This window comes from Mesoplodon bidens, assembly GCF_964165515.1.
Source record: "Mesoplodon bidens genome assembly, chromosome: 10".
Taxonomy (NCBI): domain Eukaryota; kingdom Metazoa; phylum Chordata; class Mammalia; order Artiodactyla; family Ziphiidae; genus Mesoplodon; species Mesoplodon bidens.
Genome location: NC_138172.1, coordinates 95,793,643 through 95,809,029, shown reverse-complemented (window position 1 = coordinate 95,809,029; position 15,387 = coordinate 95,793,643). Strand labels below are relative to the sequence as shown.

General features: G+C 45.1%; 1 protein-coding gene across 3 annotated transcripts in view; it reads left to right on the top strand.

The window, feature by feature from the left end:
• Window positions 1–15,387, top strand: part of PHACTR1 (phosphatase and actin regulator 1) — a gene marked incomplete at its 3' end in the record, with an annotated part of 250,961 nt that overhangs the window by 181,460 nt on the left and 54,114 nt on the right. For all 3 annotated transcript variants that reach the window (XM_081246168.1, XM_081246166.1, XM_081246167.1), the window contains one exon: window positions 426–747. In XM_081246168.1, the coding sequence (XP_081102294.1) occupies window positions 426–747 (322 nt within the window). The remainder of the gene's footprint in view (window positions 1–425; window positions 748–15,387) is intronic.

Here is a 15,387-nt window from a genome sequence, read left to right as displayed (position 1 = left end):
GCTGGCTTCTAACCCCGTGCCCGTTAGAAAGCGCTAGCTGAGAGGGTGTTTCCACATTACCGTGGCGCCGTTGTCGGTGTCGCGCACGTCCTAGCAAAGGTCTCTTTAAAGGTGCTTGGGTTTCCATGGGCAGAAGAGCGCATCCCCCCTTCCTGCTGGTGAGCTTCAGCCTGGCAGCTGTGTGACACACGCCACCACCGGCACCTGGGTCCCTGAGGGCCCTGGGGGGCAGCGTGCTTCGGGCAGGAGGTGAGAGCTGGCGGGCGCTTGTTGAGTCGCGCTCACCTGCCGGTTCTTCGGTTGAAGCGTTGCATCTCAGGGGCCCGCCTCCAGGACCACGGCCCCCGGGTGGGCACCTGTGGCGCGCTCCGTTTTTTCTGATGCCCCCAAACTCACATCTGCCTCTCGCCCTCCTTCTGCTGCAGATCCTGGCGCCCCTGTGAAACTGCCTTGTCTGCCAGTGAAGCTGTCGCCTCCGCTACCTCCAAAGAAAATCATGATCTGTATGCCCATGGGGGGCCCAGACCTCTCCCTGGCGTCCTACGCGGCCCAGAAGAGCGGCCAGCAGGGCGGGGCCCCGCACCACCACACCGTCCTGCCCTCCCAGCTCCAGCACCAGCTGCAGTACGGCAGCCTCAGCCAGCACCTCCCTGCCACCACCGGCACCCTCCCCATGCACCCCTCGGGCTGCAGGATGATAGATGAGCTGAACAAAACGCTGGCCATGACCATGCAGAGGCTGGAAAGGTAATGGAGGGAAGGGGGGAGGGCAGGAGAGGAGGGCTTGGCGACCCGACCATGACCAAGGAGTGGGAAGGCCAGCGCAAGCAAGGGCTCACACCCACTTGGCGGGGCGGGGTTCGGGACGGGGGTGAAGGTAAAATCAGACCAGAATCTGAATGTCAAGGAGAGTATGGAAGAAAAAACTGTTGCCAGTTGCCAAACTATAGAACAGTCACGTTGATCAAAAAGAAAAAGTAGTGCATATGTATACATATGAGTATGCGTGTGTGGGTGGGTGGTTACACAGATCGTACATATGGTGCTTCTGTAGACCTTAACGTGTTCTGGAAGCAGGTACACATCATCATTAATGTGGTATCACCTAGGGCAGGGAGACGGGGAGAAAATCTTTTATTTTTATATTTTGTATCTTTCTGTACTGCTTAATTTTTTACTTTGTGTATATTACTTTTATGATGTAAAAAACAATGTGAATGTAGAATAAGAAGAGATGAGGGCTGGCAGGGCGGTGGTGGAATAACAGAGGGAAAGGTGGAGCGGTACGCCCTCCTTCTTGCTGATGGAGGAAGCGGCAGACGTGGTCTGATTATACGAGTTTGAGCCTCAGATATTTACCAACAACTGGTGAAGTCCCCTCTTTCATCAGAATCTCCCTCCAGTAGCATTGCAGGGAGAACTGCCAAGGGGATTCCAAGGGCAGGCCTGCAGCGGAGACCGTGACTCCCCACCACCCAGGGAGATCTCTCGTGCTTGTTCTGGATCGCTTGCCTGTGTGTGCGTGCGTGTGTGTGTGCATGCATGTGTATGTGTGTGTGTGCGCGTGCGCGTTCAAATACCACCTCGCTTGTGCCCAAGAGGTGGCTGAGATTTCCCAATGAATCCAACCCAGTCTAGTTAACTGGGTCCTGCAGACCAGATAGGGAAACTGCAGCCTGGAAAGCATGCAGCCAGTCAGAGAGCCAGGGGCGAGATGGACAGAGCCGAGAGCTTCCTGTTGTAGTTTCCTGACTCAGTGGCTTTTCCCTCTCTCTGTGTTAGCCAGGTATTCTATGTTTGGAAAATTAATGACTCCAAGAGAAGTTGTTATCACTAAGAATTCTGACTTGATAGGTTCACATTAATATCTCCCTTCACTGAAAAAAACAATGTATTTGGCCATTGCCATCATTTTCAACTACTGTTAATGAGGACAGTCATAATTTTAAATTTGGTGGCACTTTTTAGTCTATTATTAATACATACCTTTATAATTATCTTAATCCTCACACCACCTATGGAGACTTGAGTCAGCAAAGAAACTAAGGAAGGCTGGGTTCCCCAATGCCAGCTACTCAAACTTGGTGCCCATCTGCAGAAATTGTACAGAAATTGAGAACAAGCTTTGAGATACCTTCATAGCAATTTGACAGGATAATTTTGTGTCTTATGATAAAAAGGGGTTTTATTTGTCATGCATTATTAGCATATTTTTGAAAGCATCAGTTTGTGATGGATTAAAAATTAAAATATGTAAATCAACCAACCAACCAACAAAACTGGTCCGTCCCCATAGACATTTTTTTTTAAACATCTTTACTGGAGTATAATTGCTTTACAATGGTGTGTTAGTTTCTGCTTTATAACAAAGTGAATCAGTTATACATTTACATATGTTCCCATATCTCTTCCCTCTTGCGTCTCCCTCCCTCCCACCCTCCCTGTCCCACTCCTCTAGGTGGTCACAAACCATGGAGCTGATCTCCCTGTGCTATGCAGCTGCTTCCCACTAGCTATCTGCCTTACGTTTGGTAGTGTATATATGTCCATGCCACTCTCTCACTTTGTCACAGCTTACCCTTCCCCCTCCCCACATCCTCAAGTCCATTCTCTAGTAGGTCTGCATCTTTATTCCCATCTTACCCCTAGGTTCTTCATGACCTTTTTTTTTTCTTAGATTCCATATATATGTGTTAGCATATGGTATTTGTTTTTCTCTTTCTGACTTACTTCACTCTGTATGACAGACTCTAGGTCCATCCACCTCACTATAAATATCTCAATTTCGTTTCTTTTTATGATTGAGTAATATTTCATTGTATATATGTGCCACATCTTCTTTATCCATTCATCCGATGATGGACACTTAGGTTGCTTCCGTATCCTGGCTATTGTAAATAGAGCTGCAATGAACATTGTGGTACATGACTCTTTTTGAATTATGGCTTTCTCAGGGTATATGCCCAGTAGTGGGATTGCTGGGTCATATGGTAGTTCTATTTTTTTTTTTTTTTCGGTATGCAGGCCTCTCACTGTTGTGGCCTCTCCCGTTGCGGAGCACAGGCTCTGGACGCACAGGCTCAGCGGCCATGGCTCACGGGCCCAGCCGCTCCACGGCATGTGGGATCTTCCCGGACCGGGGCACGAACCCGTGTCCCCCGCATTGGCAGGTGGACTCTCAACCACTGCGCCACCAGGGAAGCCCTGGTAGTTCTATTTTTAGTTTTTTAAGGAACCTCCATACTGTACTCCATAGTGGCTGTATCAATTTACATTCCCACTAACAGTGCAAGAGTGTTCCCTTTTCTCCACACCCTCTCCAGCATTTATTGTTTCTAGATTTTTTGATGATGACCATTCTGACCGGTGTGAGATAATATCTCATTGTAGTTTTGAGTTGCATTTCTCGAATGATTAATGATGTTGAGCATCCTTTCATGTGTTTGTTGGCATTCTGTGTATCTTCTTTGGAGAAATGCCTATTTAGGTCTTCTGCCCATTTTTGGATTGGGTTGTTTGTTTCTTTGTTACTGAGCTGCATGAGCTGCTTGTAAACCTGGAGATTAATCCTTTGTCAGTTGCTTCGTTTGCAAATATTTTCGCCCATTCTGAGGGATGCCTTTTCAGTCTTGTTTATGGTTTCCTTTGCTGTGCAAAAGCTGTTAAGTTTCATTAGGTCCCATTTGTTTATTTTTGTTTTTATTTCCATTTCTCTAGGAGGTGGGTAAAAAGGATCTTGCTGTGATTTATGTCATAGAGTGTCTGCCTATGTTTTCCTCTAAGAGTTTGATAGTGTCTGGCCTTACCCCCATAGACATTTTGACAAGCACTGTCCTAGGTAGTAAGTCAAGGGGCCGAGCCTTCAAGCCTGGATTGTCCTCCTGCAAATGCAGAACTCTTCTGACTATAGCACAACTGCTTTCCTAAAGACAGCTTGCAGTGAATATAATTTACCACCCTCACGTCTCCCGTAACCCCCAGTATATTTTTGTATCTCTTCCGGAGATAATACGCATCTGAAAAAGATACTCATGAGAGCATATTAGTAGGACATTGCTAAATACATTTGCACCTAAAACATGCCATTTAAAGTTTCCATTGAAAGTACTAACCAATAAGTTATGTGATATTCCTCAGTTCAGTAATTTCCGTGTGTATTTATAGAATATTTCAGTCGAGTGTAGACCAATGAATAGGTCTGTTGGACCTACACTGGGTCAGGTTCTTTATTGAAATGAATCGAAGACAGCAAATGGGGAAGGAAAGGAGATATTGGGATATTGCAGGTGGAGGAGATTGGGAGAAGGACAGCATGGTCTTGGCAGCTGAGCCAAGGTGATCTCCTGTGCTTTGTGTCACCCCCAGACCCTCCTTACCTCCTGTCTCCCTCCCCACCAACCGTAGGCCAAGGCATAGTGTTGTTCTGGTGGACCAGCAGGACACAGGGAATTAATGCCTACATCATCAAGATAGCCCTACAGAGGAAGCGAGGTCTTCTTGCCAGACAAAGACTGAGAATGTTTCTGAGGATCCACGTCGTCTTCCAGGGGTCCTGGAAGGATCTGGGAGCAGAACAGGGTCCTGGGCCACCTTTCAGTTTAGTGCAGGAACTGCCACTGTCTCCAGTGATGTCACCTTTCTTTTCACTACCTGGAAATTCTCCCTCCTACCCGTCAACATGACTTCACTCTTGTTCTGACCAAGTTTCATCCAGAAAGGATGATTTCATTTTTCTCCTGACAGTTTCCAGCGACCCCAAAAAGCACTGCAAGAAGGAAGGAACATTACCGAATGCACAGGCATTCTGCCCACAAAGAACCTGAGATCTCATAGAGCGTTCGTACCCTACAGGGTGTTAGTCCAGACCCATGGTCTGATCCTGGTGAAACATTGTAGGTAATGGAAAAATCGAATGATGAATTTAACAGCATGAATGCCTGACTTTGGACTATAAATTTGAATAAATAGTCATCTTGTAATTGAAAGGGACCTTTAAGACCGTCAAGGCAGCCAGCCTGCTGCCTGTTGTAGCCTTTCTGACGACTTGTCCTCTGGTCTCTGTGGGAATGGGACCCTCCCTAGGTTCCAAGATAGCCTGCCCCACTGTCCAGAAGGTCGCATTACTACGAAGTTCTTTCTTATGTTAAGTGAAAAATGTTACTTACTATAATCCCTTGTCCCAGTCTTATTTCTAATCTTCCTTTCCTGTGAGAGGCTTTCAAATCTTTAAAAATAGTTACTGTTCCCTTTATCTAGTGGCTTCTCTCTTTCAAGCTGATAATCCCAAGTTCATGGAATCGTCTGTTGAGACGGTTTCTAGATCCTTTACCATCTTGTTCCTGCTCTCCCAAGATTACTGTAAATCTGTTTTGACTTGTATGAAGAAGTTCTTAACTGTTAACCTAACCTGACCCTACTTAATGACATTGAAAAATCACATTCGTTAGTTACAGTGCTGGCTCACCAGATTTGGGGGGAGGGAGGGAACTAGAGACCAGCTTCCGGGTTTATCAAAGTCACTAGGCAGCATGGCCAATCTGGAGGCCAGGGTTTCAGTCTCAGAGATACCACTTCTTTTTTGCCTTTGATTCCTCATCTTTAAAACAGGGATAGTAATAACACCACCAGCCTCGTCAGGGTTGTTTGTGGGGAACAAGTGACAGTATACATCAGTCGTCTTATTACATGGCATACAGTAAGTGTCCAATAAATGATAGTGAATGTTAAGCAGAATTCTTCAACACACAGAATTGACCTTCAGTTCCCCTAAAAGGCATATTGCAAACAGATTTGATCCAATCTTGTTGGAAATTTCGTGTCGGTTTCCTGGAATTAGATCATCTTCATTTATTTTCTCTTCACTGATGAGTCACATCTTTTTTAAGGGTGACTCCACAGGGGTGGCCCTAGGGCCTCCTTCCACAGCAGCGTGGTTGCCTCTCTGGGCCACCCCTGCTGTCCTGGTCCTCACTCTTCAGCAGCGACTCGGGCTTGAGCCTGGCGAGGACCCTCACTCTTAGCTGCTTTTTCTCCACCAAGGAGAGAGATTGAGCCCGTCCCAGAAGAAGAGCTGGGAAGCATGGGGGTGTGGTATGAGAGCCCTCCCCCCCACTGCTGCAAACCAGTGTTCTTGCCTTGCCCGTTTGGTGATGGAGAGATGGTTCTGGGACATGTAATGTACCCGCCCAGTAAGTCGGGGAAAGAGGACAGTCAGTACGCATGGCTCTGCTCAGAGCTCCTAATCTGGCCCTTGGGAGCCAGGAGCAGGTCAAAGCCTCTAGGAATCCAGGCCCTGGCAACAACCCTGGCGCCGCTGGAGGTGGGAGGGAGCCTGACTTCTGGGTCTCTTTCCCTCCTCTCCCTGCCAAGTGTTCTGTGACCTCCTCATCCTCAGAATCTTCTGAGCTTGCTGCCCTACTGGGTGGAGACAGGGTCCAAAGAAGAAGGGAGGATGTGTAAGAGGCAACCCTTCTTCGTCCTCTGGGGTACATGAGCTTGACTTGCTACAAATGGAGAGAACAAAGGCCTCTGGTTTTTAGTTTCCATTAAACTATTAGAGAAATATACATATATTTCTATAAATTTTTACGTCTTTGATATGTCTGTACAATCCATTCCCTCTGCCCTGAGGCCTGAGTGAGCACATGAAAAAGCTCTGAATGTCCCCTTCAAAGGCATTAGTCAATTAAATGATTAAGACTTGAAAGGAAATATATTATTCAATGTTTATTTTTAATATCTGCCATCAGCTCTGTGATCTAGGTGGCATCCATCCTGGAATGCAGACTGAAAATCCTGATCAGACGTTCATTTTCTTTCCCACCTTAGTTCAGTTGATCAGTTCTGTGTGCTCTGGCTTCCGTCTTAGTAAAATGAAGGGGGGCTGTGTACACATGTGGACCCTGGAAGAATTTCAGGAAGAGTCTTAAGGGAATGCACTTTAGACAAGTCTCTCCCTTCTCAATGATAGGCGACTTCGTGCTTGCAGTGGCTCGTGCCAGGAATCTCGGGGTCACCCTTGACGCCTTTCTTTCTCTCGTACCCTGTGGCTGATGGGTCAGCAGGTCCTAAGAGGTCTGAGAATCTGTCTAGGCTGGGCAACCTCCCCCCTGCTCCTGCCGCCCCGCGGTCTCAGCCCCCGCGGTCCCACCTGGTTTTCTGGGTCCCTCCTACCTGCTCTGCTGCTTCCACTCCTGCCCCCTCAGTCTGCCCCCTTAGCATGACAGTCAAAGACATGAGGTTTCACGAAAATCTGATCATGACTCTTCCTTCGCTAGGGTCGCCATAGCCAAGTACCCCGGACTGTGGGGCTTAAACAGCAGGAATTTACTGTCGTCTGTTTCCTCATCTGTTCTGGTAAAAACACGAGTCATTTGGTTAGAACCCACCCTACTGACCTCATTTGAACTGAATTACTCGTTTAACATAGTCACCTCTGAATACAGTCACATTTTGAGGTGCTGGGCATTAGGATTGAAGCACGAATTGGGTGGGAGTGGAGTTCAGTCCATAACAACATGCACAAACGCTCCTTGGCTTTCCGGTTCACAGAGACTAAAAAGCAAAGTCCTTGCCTCAGCCCAGAAGCCCACCACGGCCTGGGCCCCTGTCGGCCCCACGACTACATCGGCTGTCCTCCACGTTGCTACTCTCTCCTACCACAAGGCCTGGACATGCTAGGCATCCTCCTGACCAAGGGCCTTTGCATTGGCTGTTCCCTCAGTTGAGACTGCTCTTCCCTCCAGTATCCTAAAGTCTCCCTCCCTCCCCTTCTTTGAGGCTCTAGTCACCTCCTCAGTGAAACCCTCGCTGATTGCTCTATGTCAAATCACAACTCTCCTCCCAACACAGCCTATTCCCCAGTCCCCCTTTGTTCTTGCGTACATTTTTCACCATCTAACGTTCTACATTTGCCTTTTACTTTCCTTGTTGCTCTTTCTTACCTAGTAGAACATACAGTCTGCAAGGGTGAGAACCACTTGGAATGAATGAATGAATGAATGAATGAAGAATGAATGTAGAGCCCTTAGTAGCTGCTATGGTATTTCCTTATTATTAACCCACTTTGTCCTGATGGATATTTAGGTTGCTTCTGCTGTTCTTTCTCACTTTGGAGCTTTGAGTTCTCACAAGACACACATGTAAATATTAAGTGGTGTTGATGGTGGGGCAACCGTGTCTTTAACCTTTTGTATTAATTTTGCTCATGATCCTAAAATTTTTGAATGGTACCCTTTGTCTGGAATTCACCCCATTTTGCCAAGAAAAATTCTGCTTCTTTTTCAAGACTTTAGTAAAATACCACATCCTCTTGGGATCGCTTCTCAGATTCCCAGAGGAAGCTCTGCCTGCACATCCTCCTCTTGCACCCACTGCGTCCTGTTGTGCGTTTCTTGGTGTATTCTCTGTTAGACGTGGGCAGGAGCCATCCTTGCCTTCCCACTCGACTCCCGCTCCCCCAGTTCATCACAGGACCCGTGATATAGGAAATATTCAGTAAATATTTCTTTTTTTTTTTTTTTTTTGCCGTACGCGGGCCTCGCACTGCTGTGGCCTCTCCCGCTGCAGAGCACAGGCTCCGGATGTGCAGGCTCAGCGGCCATGGCTCACGGGCCCAGCCGCTCCACGGCATGTGGGATCTTCCCGGACCGGGGCACAAACCCGTGTCCCCTGCACGAGCCCGTGTCCCCTGCATCGGCAGGCAGACTCTCAACCACTGCGCCACCAGGGAAGCCCCAGTATACATTTCTTAAATGAATTTTATCAAAAGTTCTTATGATCTTTGAAATAGAAAGGTACTTTTTTTTAAACATCTTTATTGGAGTATAATTGCTTTACATTGGTGTGTTAGTTTCTGCTTTATAACAAAGTGAATCAGCTATACATATACATATATCCCATATCTCGTCCCTCTTACATCTCCCTCCCACCCTCCCTATCCCACCCCTCTAGGTGGTCACAGAGCACTGAGCTGATCTCCCTGTGCTATGCGGCTGCTTCCCACTAGCTATCTATTTTACATTTGGTAGTGTATATATGTCCATGCCACTCTCTAGAAAGGTACTTTAATCTGTGAGCATAATTAATGCTTTTTTTGGTCCAGTTCTATTGAGATATAATCGACATACAGCACTGTGTAAGTTTAAGGTGCACAGCATAATGATTTGACTTACATACGTCATGAAACAATGACTGCAGTAAGTATAGGGAACATCCATCATCTCATGTGGGTACAGAATAAAAAGAAGGAGAGAAAATATTATTTTCCTTGTGATGATAACTCTTAGGATTTATTCTCTTAAGAAACTAACATAGAACATACAGCAGTATTCATTATATTAATCATGTGGTACATGACATCCCTAGTACTTGTTTATCTTGTAACTGGAAGTTTGTACCTTTTGACCATATAAAGATATAATATTATTATCGACTATATTCCCCACGCTGTACATTTCATCTCCATGACCCATTTATTTCGTTACTGGAAGTTTGTATCCCTTAATTTCCCTCACCTGTTTCACTCATTCCCCCACCCCTTCCTCTCTGATGTTTTATTGGAAACTCCCTTAATGATGGAAATAGGCTCTAGCAGTGGGTACACTCTTCATCCCATTGCTCAGTTGTGCCCGTTGTGTTTTGCTTTTGAAGATATTAGAAGCAAAGAAAAAAGTTCATCCTTTAAAGTTAAACCTAGGTCTTTGCTTGTTGTGATGTCAAACTAGAGTTGAAGATGCTGTAACTTTGATTACGAGCGCTTCCCATTGAAGCTCACTGTCCCTTATTTAATCCTCTTGGAGCCTAGCCAGCATATATGATATAGTTGGGGACAACGATCGTCTGTAGCTCCTCCAGCAAATTGCTGAGTTGTAGAGATTTATCACTGATCGTTCAGCATCCTTGGACTGAAACTAAAATTAACTTTCAGAGTTTTACAGCAAAGTCTGGAAGATGGGAACAGCCAGGCGAAGGGTCAGGAGAATGAGGGGGACACCCTAGGCAGAGTAGAGGAGGGTGTGTATTAGATAGTAAAGCAGGTAAGGCCCCATGGAAAGAATAATTGAAATCTCTGGGTTTAAACTAAAAAAGCCAAATATTGAGTCTGTGTCACTATTATCACTTAGGTATATCAACAGCCAATTGATATTTTTAATGTGTTTTATTTTCACCCACTGGGTTTTGGTTTAGTATCATACATTTAATTCTAGAGAGAGAAATTTACTTCCTACATATGAGCCTTAAAAGTGGACAAATAAATGACAGTTCTGATAAACTCACTCTTCTTCTACCTTTTCCTATCCCAGAATCCCTGAACAGTTAGATTAGGAAAGCTCTGACATTTGCCAGGAGGAAATTTAATCCCAGGAGAAAATTTCATGCAGTCGCTGAGGCTAAGGATTTATACACCTTGAGTGAAAAACAGGCCCAGTGAAGAAAAAGGAAAGTATCGGTGTTTCCTTAGCAACCGGAAGATCAATCAACAATTTTTTATTGAGCACCTTTCTGAATGGGGCTCTGTGCTTGGCACTGGGGATACAGCGGTGAACAAAATATAGAGGGCGGCTGCCCTCGGCGTGGCTTAGAGTCTGCTGGGAGTGTGACCTGGGCGAGTCAGTGCCAGCAAGGGAGCTGGGGGGAGGGGAGAGCACAGCAGGGGGTCAGCTGGTAGGTGGGCTTCTCTGGAGAGCTGCATTTAAACTGAAATCTCAAAGATAGAAAGAACCAGGAGAAGATGGGGAAAAGGAATGAGAGAATATTCTAGGCAGATCAGAGGAAGGAATGATACACTGTCTCCGAACGGGTGATGAGATTTTTAGGAAGAAAAGGCAGGAAGTTGACAGTTATTCTCCAGCTTTGTAGAGGGACAATTATAGAGAATGAGAGAAATGACAGAAGATTGTAATCTGTTGTAAGGAAGATCCTGGGAACCATTGGAGAGAATACAAGAGATCTTTTTTTTTTTTTTTTTTTTTTTTTTTTTTTGAGGTACGCGGGCCTCTCACTGTTGTGGCCTCTCCCGTTGCGGAGCACAGGCTCCGGACGCACAGGCTCAGCGGCCATGGCTCACGGGCCCAGCCGCTCCGCGGCATATGGGATCCTCCCGGACCGGGGCACGAACCCGTATCCCCTGCATCGGCAGGCGAACTCTCAACCACTGCGCCACCAGGGAGGCCCAAGAGATCTTTTGAAAAGATCAGGCTAGCAGCTGTCCCAAATGGCTTACTTGTAGTCTTCATAAAGAAAAACCCTACAGGGCTTCCCTGGTTGCGCAGTGGTTGAGAGTCCACCTGCCAGTGCAGGGGACACAGGTTCGTGCCCCGGTCCGGGAAGATCCCACATGCTGCGGAGCGGCTGGGCCCGTGAGCCATGGCCGCTGAGCCTGTGTGCCCGGAGCCTGTGCTCCGCAACGGGAGAGGCCACAACAGTGAGAGGCCCGCGTACCGCAAAAAAAAAAAAAGAAGTAGAATGGTTTTACCTCTCCTGGGAAGTTAGCTGTACATCGGTGTTAATACAGATAGTCCAGACCAACAGTGGTCAACCAGAACCAGAAAGGCTTCCAGAACCATCTTGAACTCTTGGCAACACTTACTGAGTACTGCTTACATTAGCTAGAGATTAAATTACTACCTGTCAAGATTATTGAAAAAGGAACAATTTCAGCATTGGACAGAAGAAATTGAAATCAGTAGCCCCGCAGACCCCTTCAATCTTTATTAATTCTTTTATTCCATAATTATCTTTAGACTTTTCAAAGATGACAGTTCATTTCTAATCTTAGGATAAAAACATTTTGGGGTGACAGTTACTTTATGTGGCCTCCAGGGTCACAGGAAAGTCTAAAGAATGATTCTCGGTCCTGAACTAGGTGGTCCCTGGGGTTTCTTCTAGCTTTAACAGTCTGACGTAATTACCGCATTGGTGTATGTCAGTGTTTCCACCTGCAAATCAGTGTTCATGATGATGAATAGCTGTGCCTTGGAACCGGAGCAGAAATGAACCTCTGAATACCTAAATGTTATTTACTTGTGAAATGGCATTTATTTGAGGAAGTTCGGTATTTTGTTCATCGTATAGCAAATGGCATGCATTTTCAAATGAAATGTGTTTCCAGGGAAAGATTCTCTTTCTTATACTGATGACCATCTCTTCAAAATCTCCTCCAATTCTGGTGAGACATTCGTCCCTGACCCTTTGAGGCCAGAGTTATCAATGTCTTACTTTAGGTCAGTACTTTGACTTTACAGCATGTATTTATCATCTGTAAGTGGCTGCATGTAGCTGTTCTTTTGCAATTTAACTGCTGCTTTAAGAGGCAGAATGAGATTTCAGAGCAAGGTAATGTCACCCCGAGCAAGACAGATCCTCCCCTGCAAGGCTGGTGAGCCACCTGGTCAGAAGAAGTTTAAAATGACACTAGATGAACCACTGACATCTTTCAAAGTCTTAAGAGGATAAAAGAGGAAATGTAATTTTATAAGAGAGAATCTGCCCCTGGATTCCTATGTGTACATCAATAGAAACCCTGCCCTTTTCTTAATGAATAAGTATAGATGCTTTGATCTTCTTGGAAACCCTTGTCCAAAAAGATTTTGCAGACCACAAATATTTAAAAAGCTAGGGAATTCCCTGGTGGTCCAGTGGTTAAGACTTGTTGCTTCCACTGCAGGGGGCCTGGGCTTGATCCCTGGTCAAGGAACTAAGATCCTGCATGCCACGTGGCATGGCCAAAAAAAAAGTTAAAAAGCGAAAGGAAGTGTTTCACAATGTGGTATCAATGTTAACTTCTCGGTTTTGACAAATATACCATGGTCATGAAAGATGTTGACATTAGGGGAAGCTGGCTTAAAGGTATATGGGAATTATCTGTGCTTTCTTTGCAACTCTTCTGTAAACCTAAAATTATTACAAACTAAAAAATTATTACAAAACAAGCCCCCCCCAAAAAAAACCAAAAAAAGAAAAAAAATAAAGGAAGTGTTTTAATAAACTAGTGGATAATATCCTTAATGAATGGTTTCTGATAAATCGCTGGTGTTTAAGTACATCCTTTGCTAAAACAGCAACTACCAACATTGACATTTACAAAGTGTTATCCTCTGATCTTGTAAGCAACTGTGAGGTAGGTAGGAAGGTTTCTCCATTTACCTGATGAAGAACCAATAGAGCAAGATGCTCAACTAGTGAGTGGCCCAGCTGGGACCCCACCATGGTCCTCACTCCACATCATCCCTCCTGGCACCACATCCAGCCAAGCATGACCTAGGACATTGGCTGATGTCTTGGGACAAAGTCATGTGGAAAAGCCACCACTGTTTGGTGCCTCCATCAGAAATGGAGATTGCTATTGGTGAGATTCTGGGTGTCTTACGGTTTTATTCATCACATCCTGACCCCAGACACTATTTCAGAAATGTGGGTCCTTGGTCCCTGGAAGGACAGACAAAGGGATGTGAATGAACTAATTTACATTCGTTACCATGGCTGGAAAAAAAGGAAGCTCAAAACACATCTTCCACTCAGGGAAGCTCAGTCCCCTGGTCTATATATAGAACGGCATCATTTCCTGCTGACTAAAGTCCAACAAAAAAAACAAAGGCTCCAATGTTGAGTTTCTTATCTCAGAAGGCTGTGATAAAGCGTACAATGTGTGCCTGCTTTCCTAAAATGAAGCTGATTAACTGTTTTCTTGGGTGTCAGAGGTTACTTCCGTCATTTTCCAGCCACAGGCACTGCAATTTGTAGCATAATTTCTCACACGTTTTTGGGCTCCGAGAAGAAAACGTCTGACTGTTCCCTCTCCTTTCTGAAAACCCTCTTTATAACTCTGTGCAGTCAGAATGACAAAAGCTGTTCCTGTTTAATTTCATTTTCAGCATCGTATTGGAGGGTAATAAATTTTCTCTGTCCTTTCAAGAGATTATTGTCCTCTTTTTTTTTTTTTAACAATAGTTGCTGTTGAAATCATATGCGGGAAAGCAGTATCCCTTTATGACACCTTTTTCTTTAAAAATGGTGGTGAAATGGTTCCCGTGTATTTTCAAGGAAGATGAAGGATTTAAAATAGGAAATTTAATTTCAAAACCTGCCCCTGATTTCCTAGGAGAGTATCAAAGGTGCTTGATAATGGGTAATCCCCTGCCCAGGGATGGGTCACGATGCTCCACTATGCATCTACCTATTATCATGTGATGGAGATACAGTGATGATTATAAAGCTCCCTTGAAAAGGAGCCAACTGTTTAATGACCCTGAGTTGTTGTAGATGTCTTGCATTCATTTCTTGATGAATTATTAAAAATAAGCTGCCTCTCCCTCACCAGTAACAAACAGGAAAGGTAAAACAGTCTCTTAATTTTCAAAGTCTAGGGATTTCTTAGAAACATGTGACTGTTTAAATGATAGGAAAATGTGGTGAAGGGAGAGGGGAACCTGAGGGGTGCCATTGTGTTCTCAATTTATGTCTCTCCTACTTGGTTTAGTAGAGTCACAAAGGAGAGTTGAATTAAAAAAAAAAAAAAAAAGAGTTGCATTTTCCAAAAAGGAGACTCGTTAAATGTTATTCTTGATGGAGACGGGACCAAGGAGAGAGGATACAGCTTTTCACTTCCCTGACTTGTCATGGGGACGTAGTGAAGGCAAAGAGAGTTTGCAGTGAGTGCTTTTTACTGATTTAGGACTGGCATTTTACTCTCAAACTTTCTGAATCCTATTTTTGTGTGTCTCTTGTAAATGGCAGGCGTCCTGTTTTAGGTACACTTCTGTTTGTTCTTCCTGGTTTATTCATTTTGTTCATGAAGGAAGATATTCAGGCACTTCCATCCTCTGGGGATAAAGCAGGACAGACAAAGTTGACATCCTCACAAACGTACCTTTCAGTGGAGGAGACAGATGATACACCAATGAATATATTATATGCTGTGTATATACATCTCTACACTGAAGAAAATAGAAAGCGGGGGAGTGGGCATCACCTATGATGGTGATACCTTTCTATTCTCGAGGAGCTACGTCGTTGATGTGGCCACAGTAAACCCATTGCATCCCTTCTTCTTCTTGTTGATGACACACCACTATGCAAGACTGGATTACCCAGCTTGGTGATTATTCTGCCCCACTCTATCTTGTATCCTGTTCTCTCTGCAGCCTACTCGCCCCCCAGCCACGGGCTACTCACACACACACGGATGTACCACCCAAGTCAGGAGTTCAGACCTGTCTCTGTGTCCCATCATAGCCTCCAACCTTGGGTCTCTTCCCAGCAAAATTCATAGCAAAAAAGGAGTTGAGTTCTGTGAACCTCTATTGTCCTTGCTTTTTGTTATACGATAATTATGATATTCCCATGTTTTTTTTAAAATTTGGGGTGCCAATTGCACTTCAGAGTCAG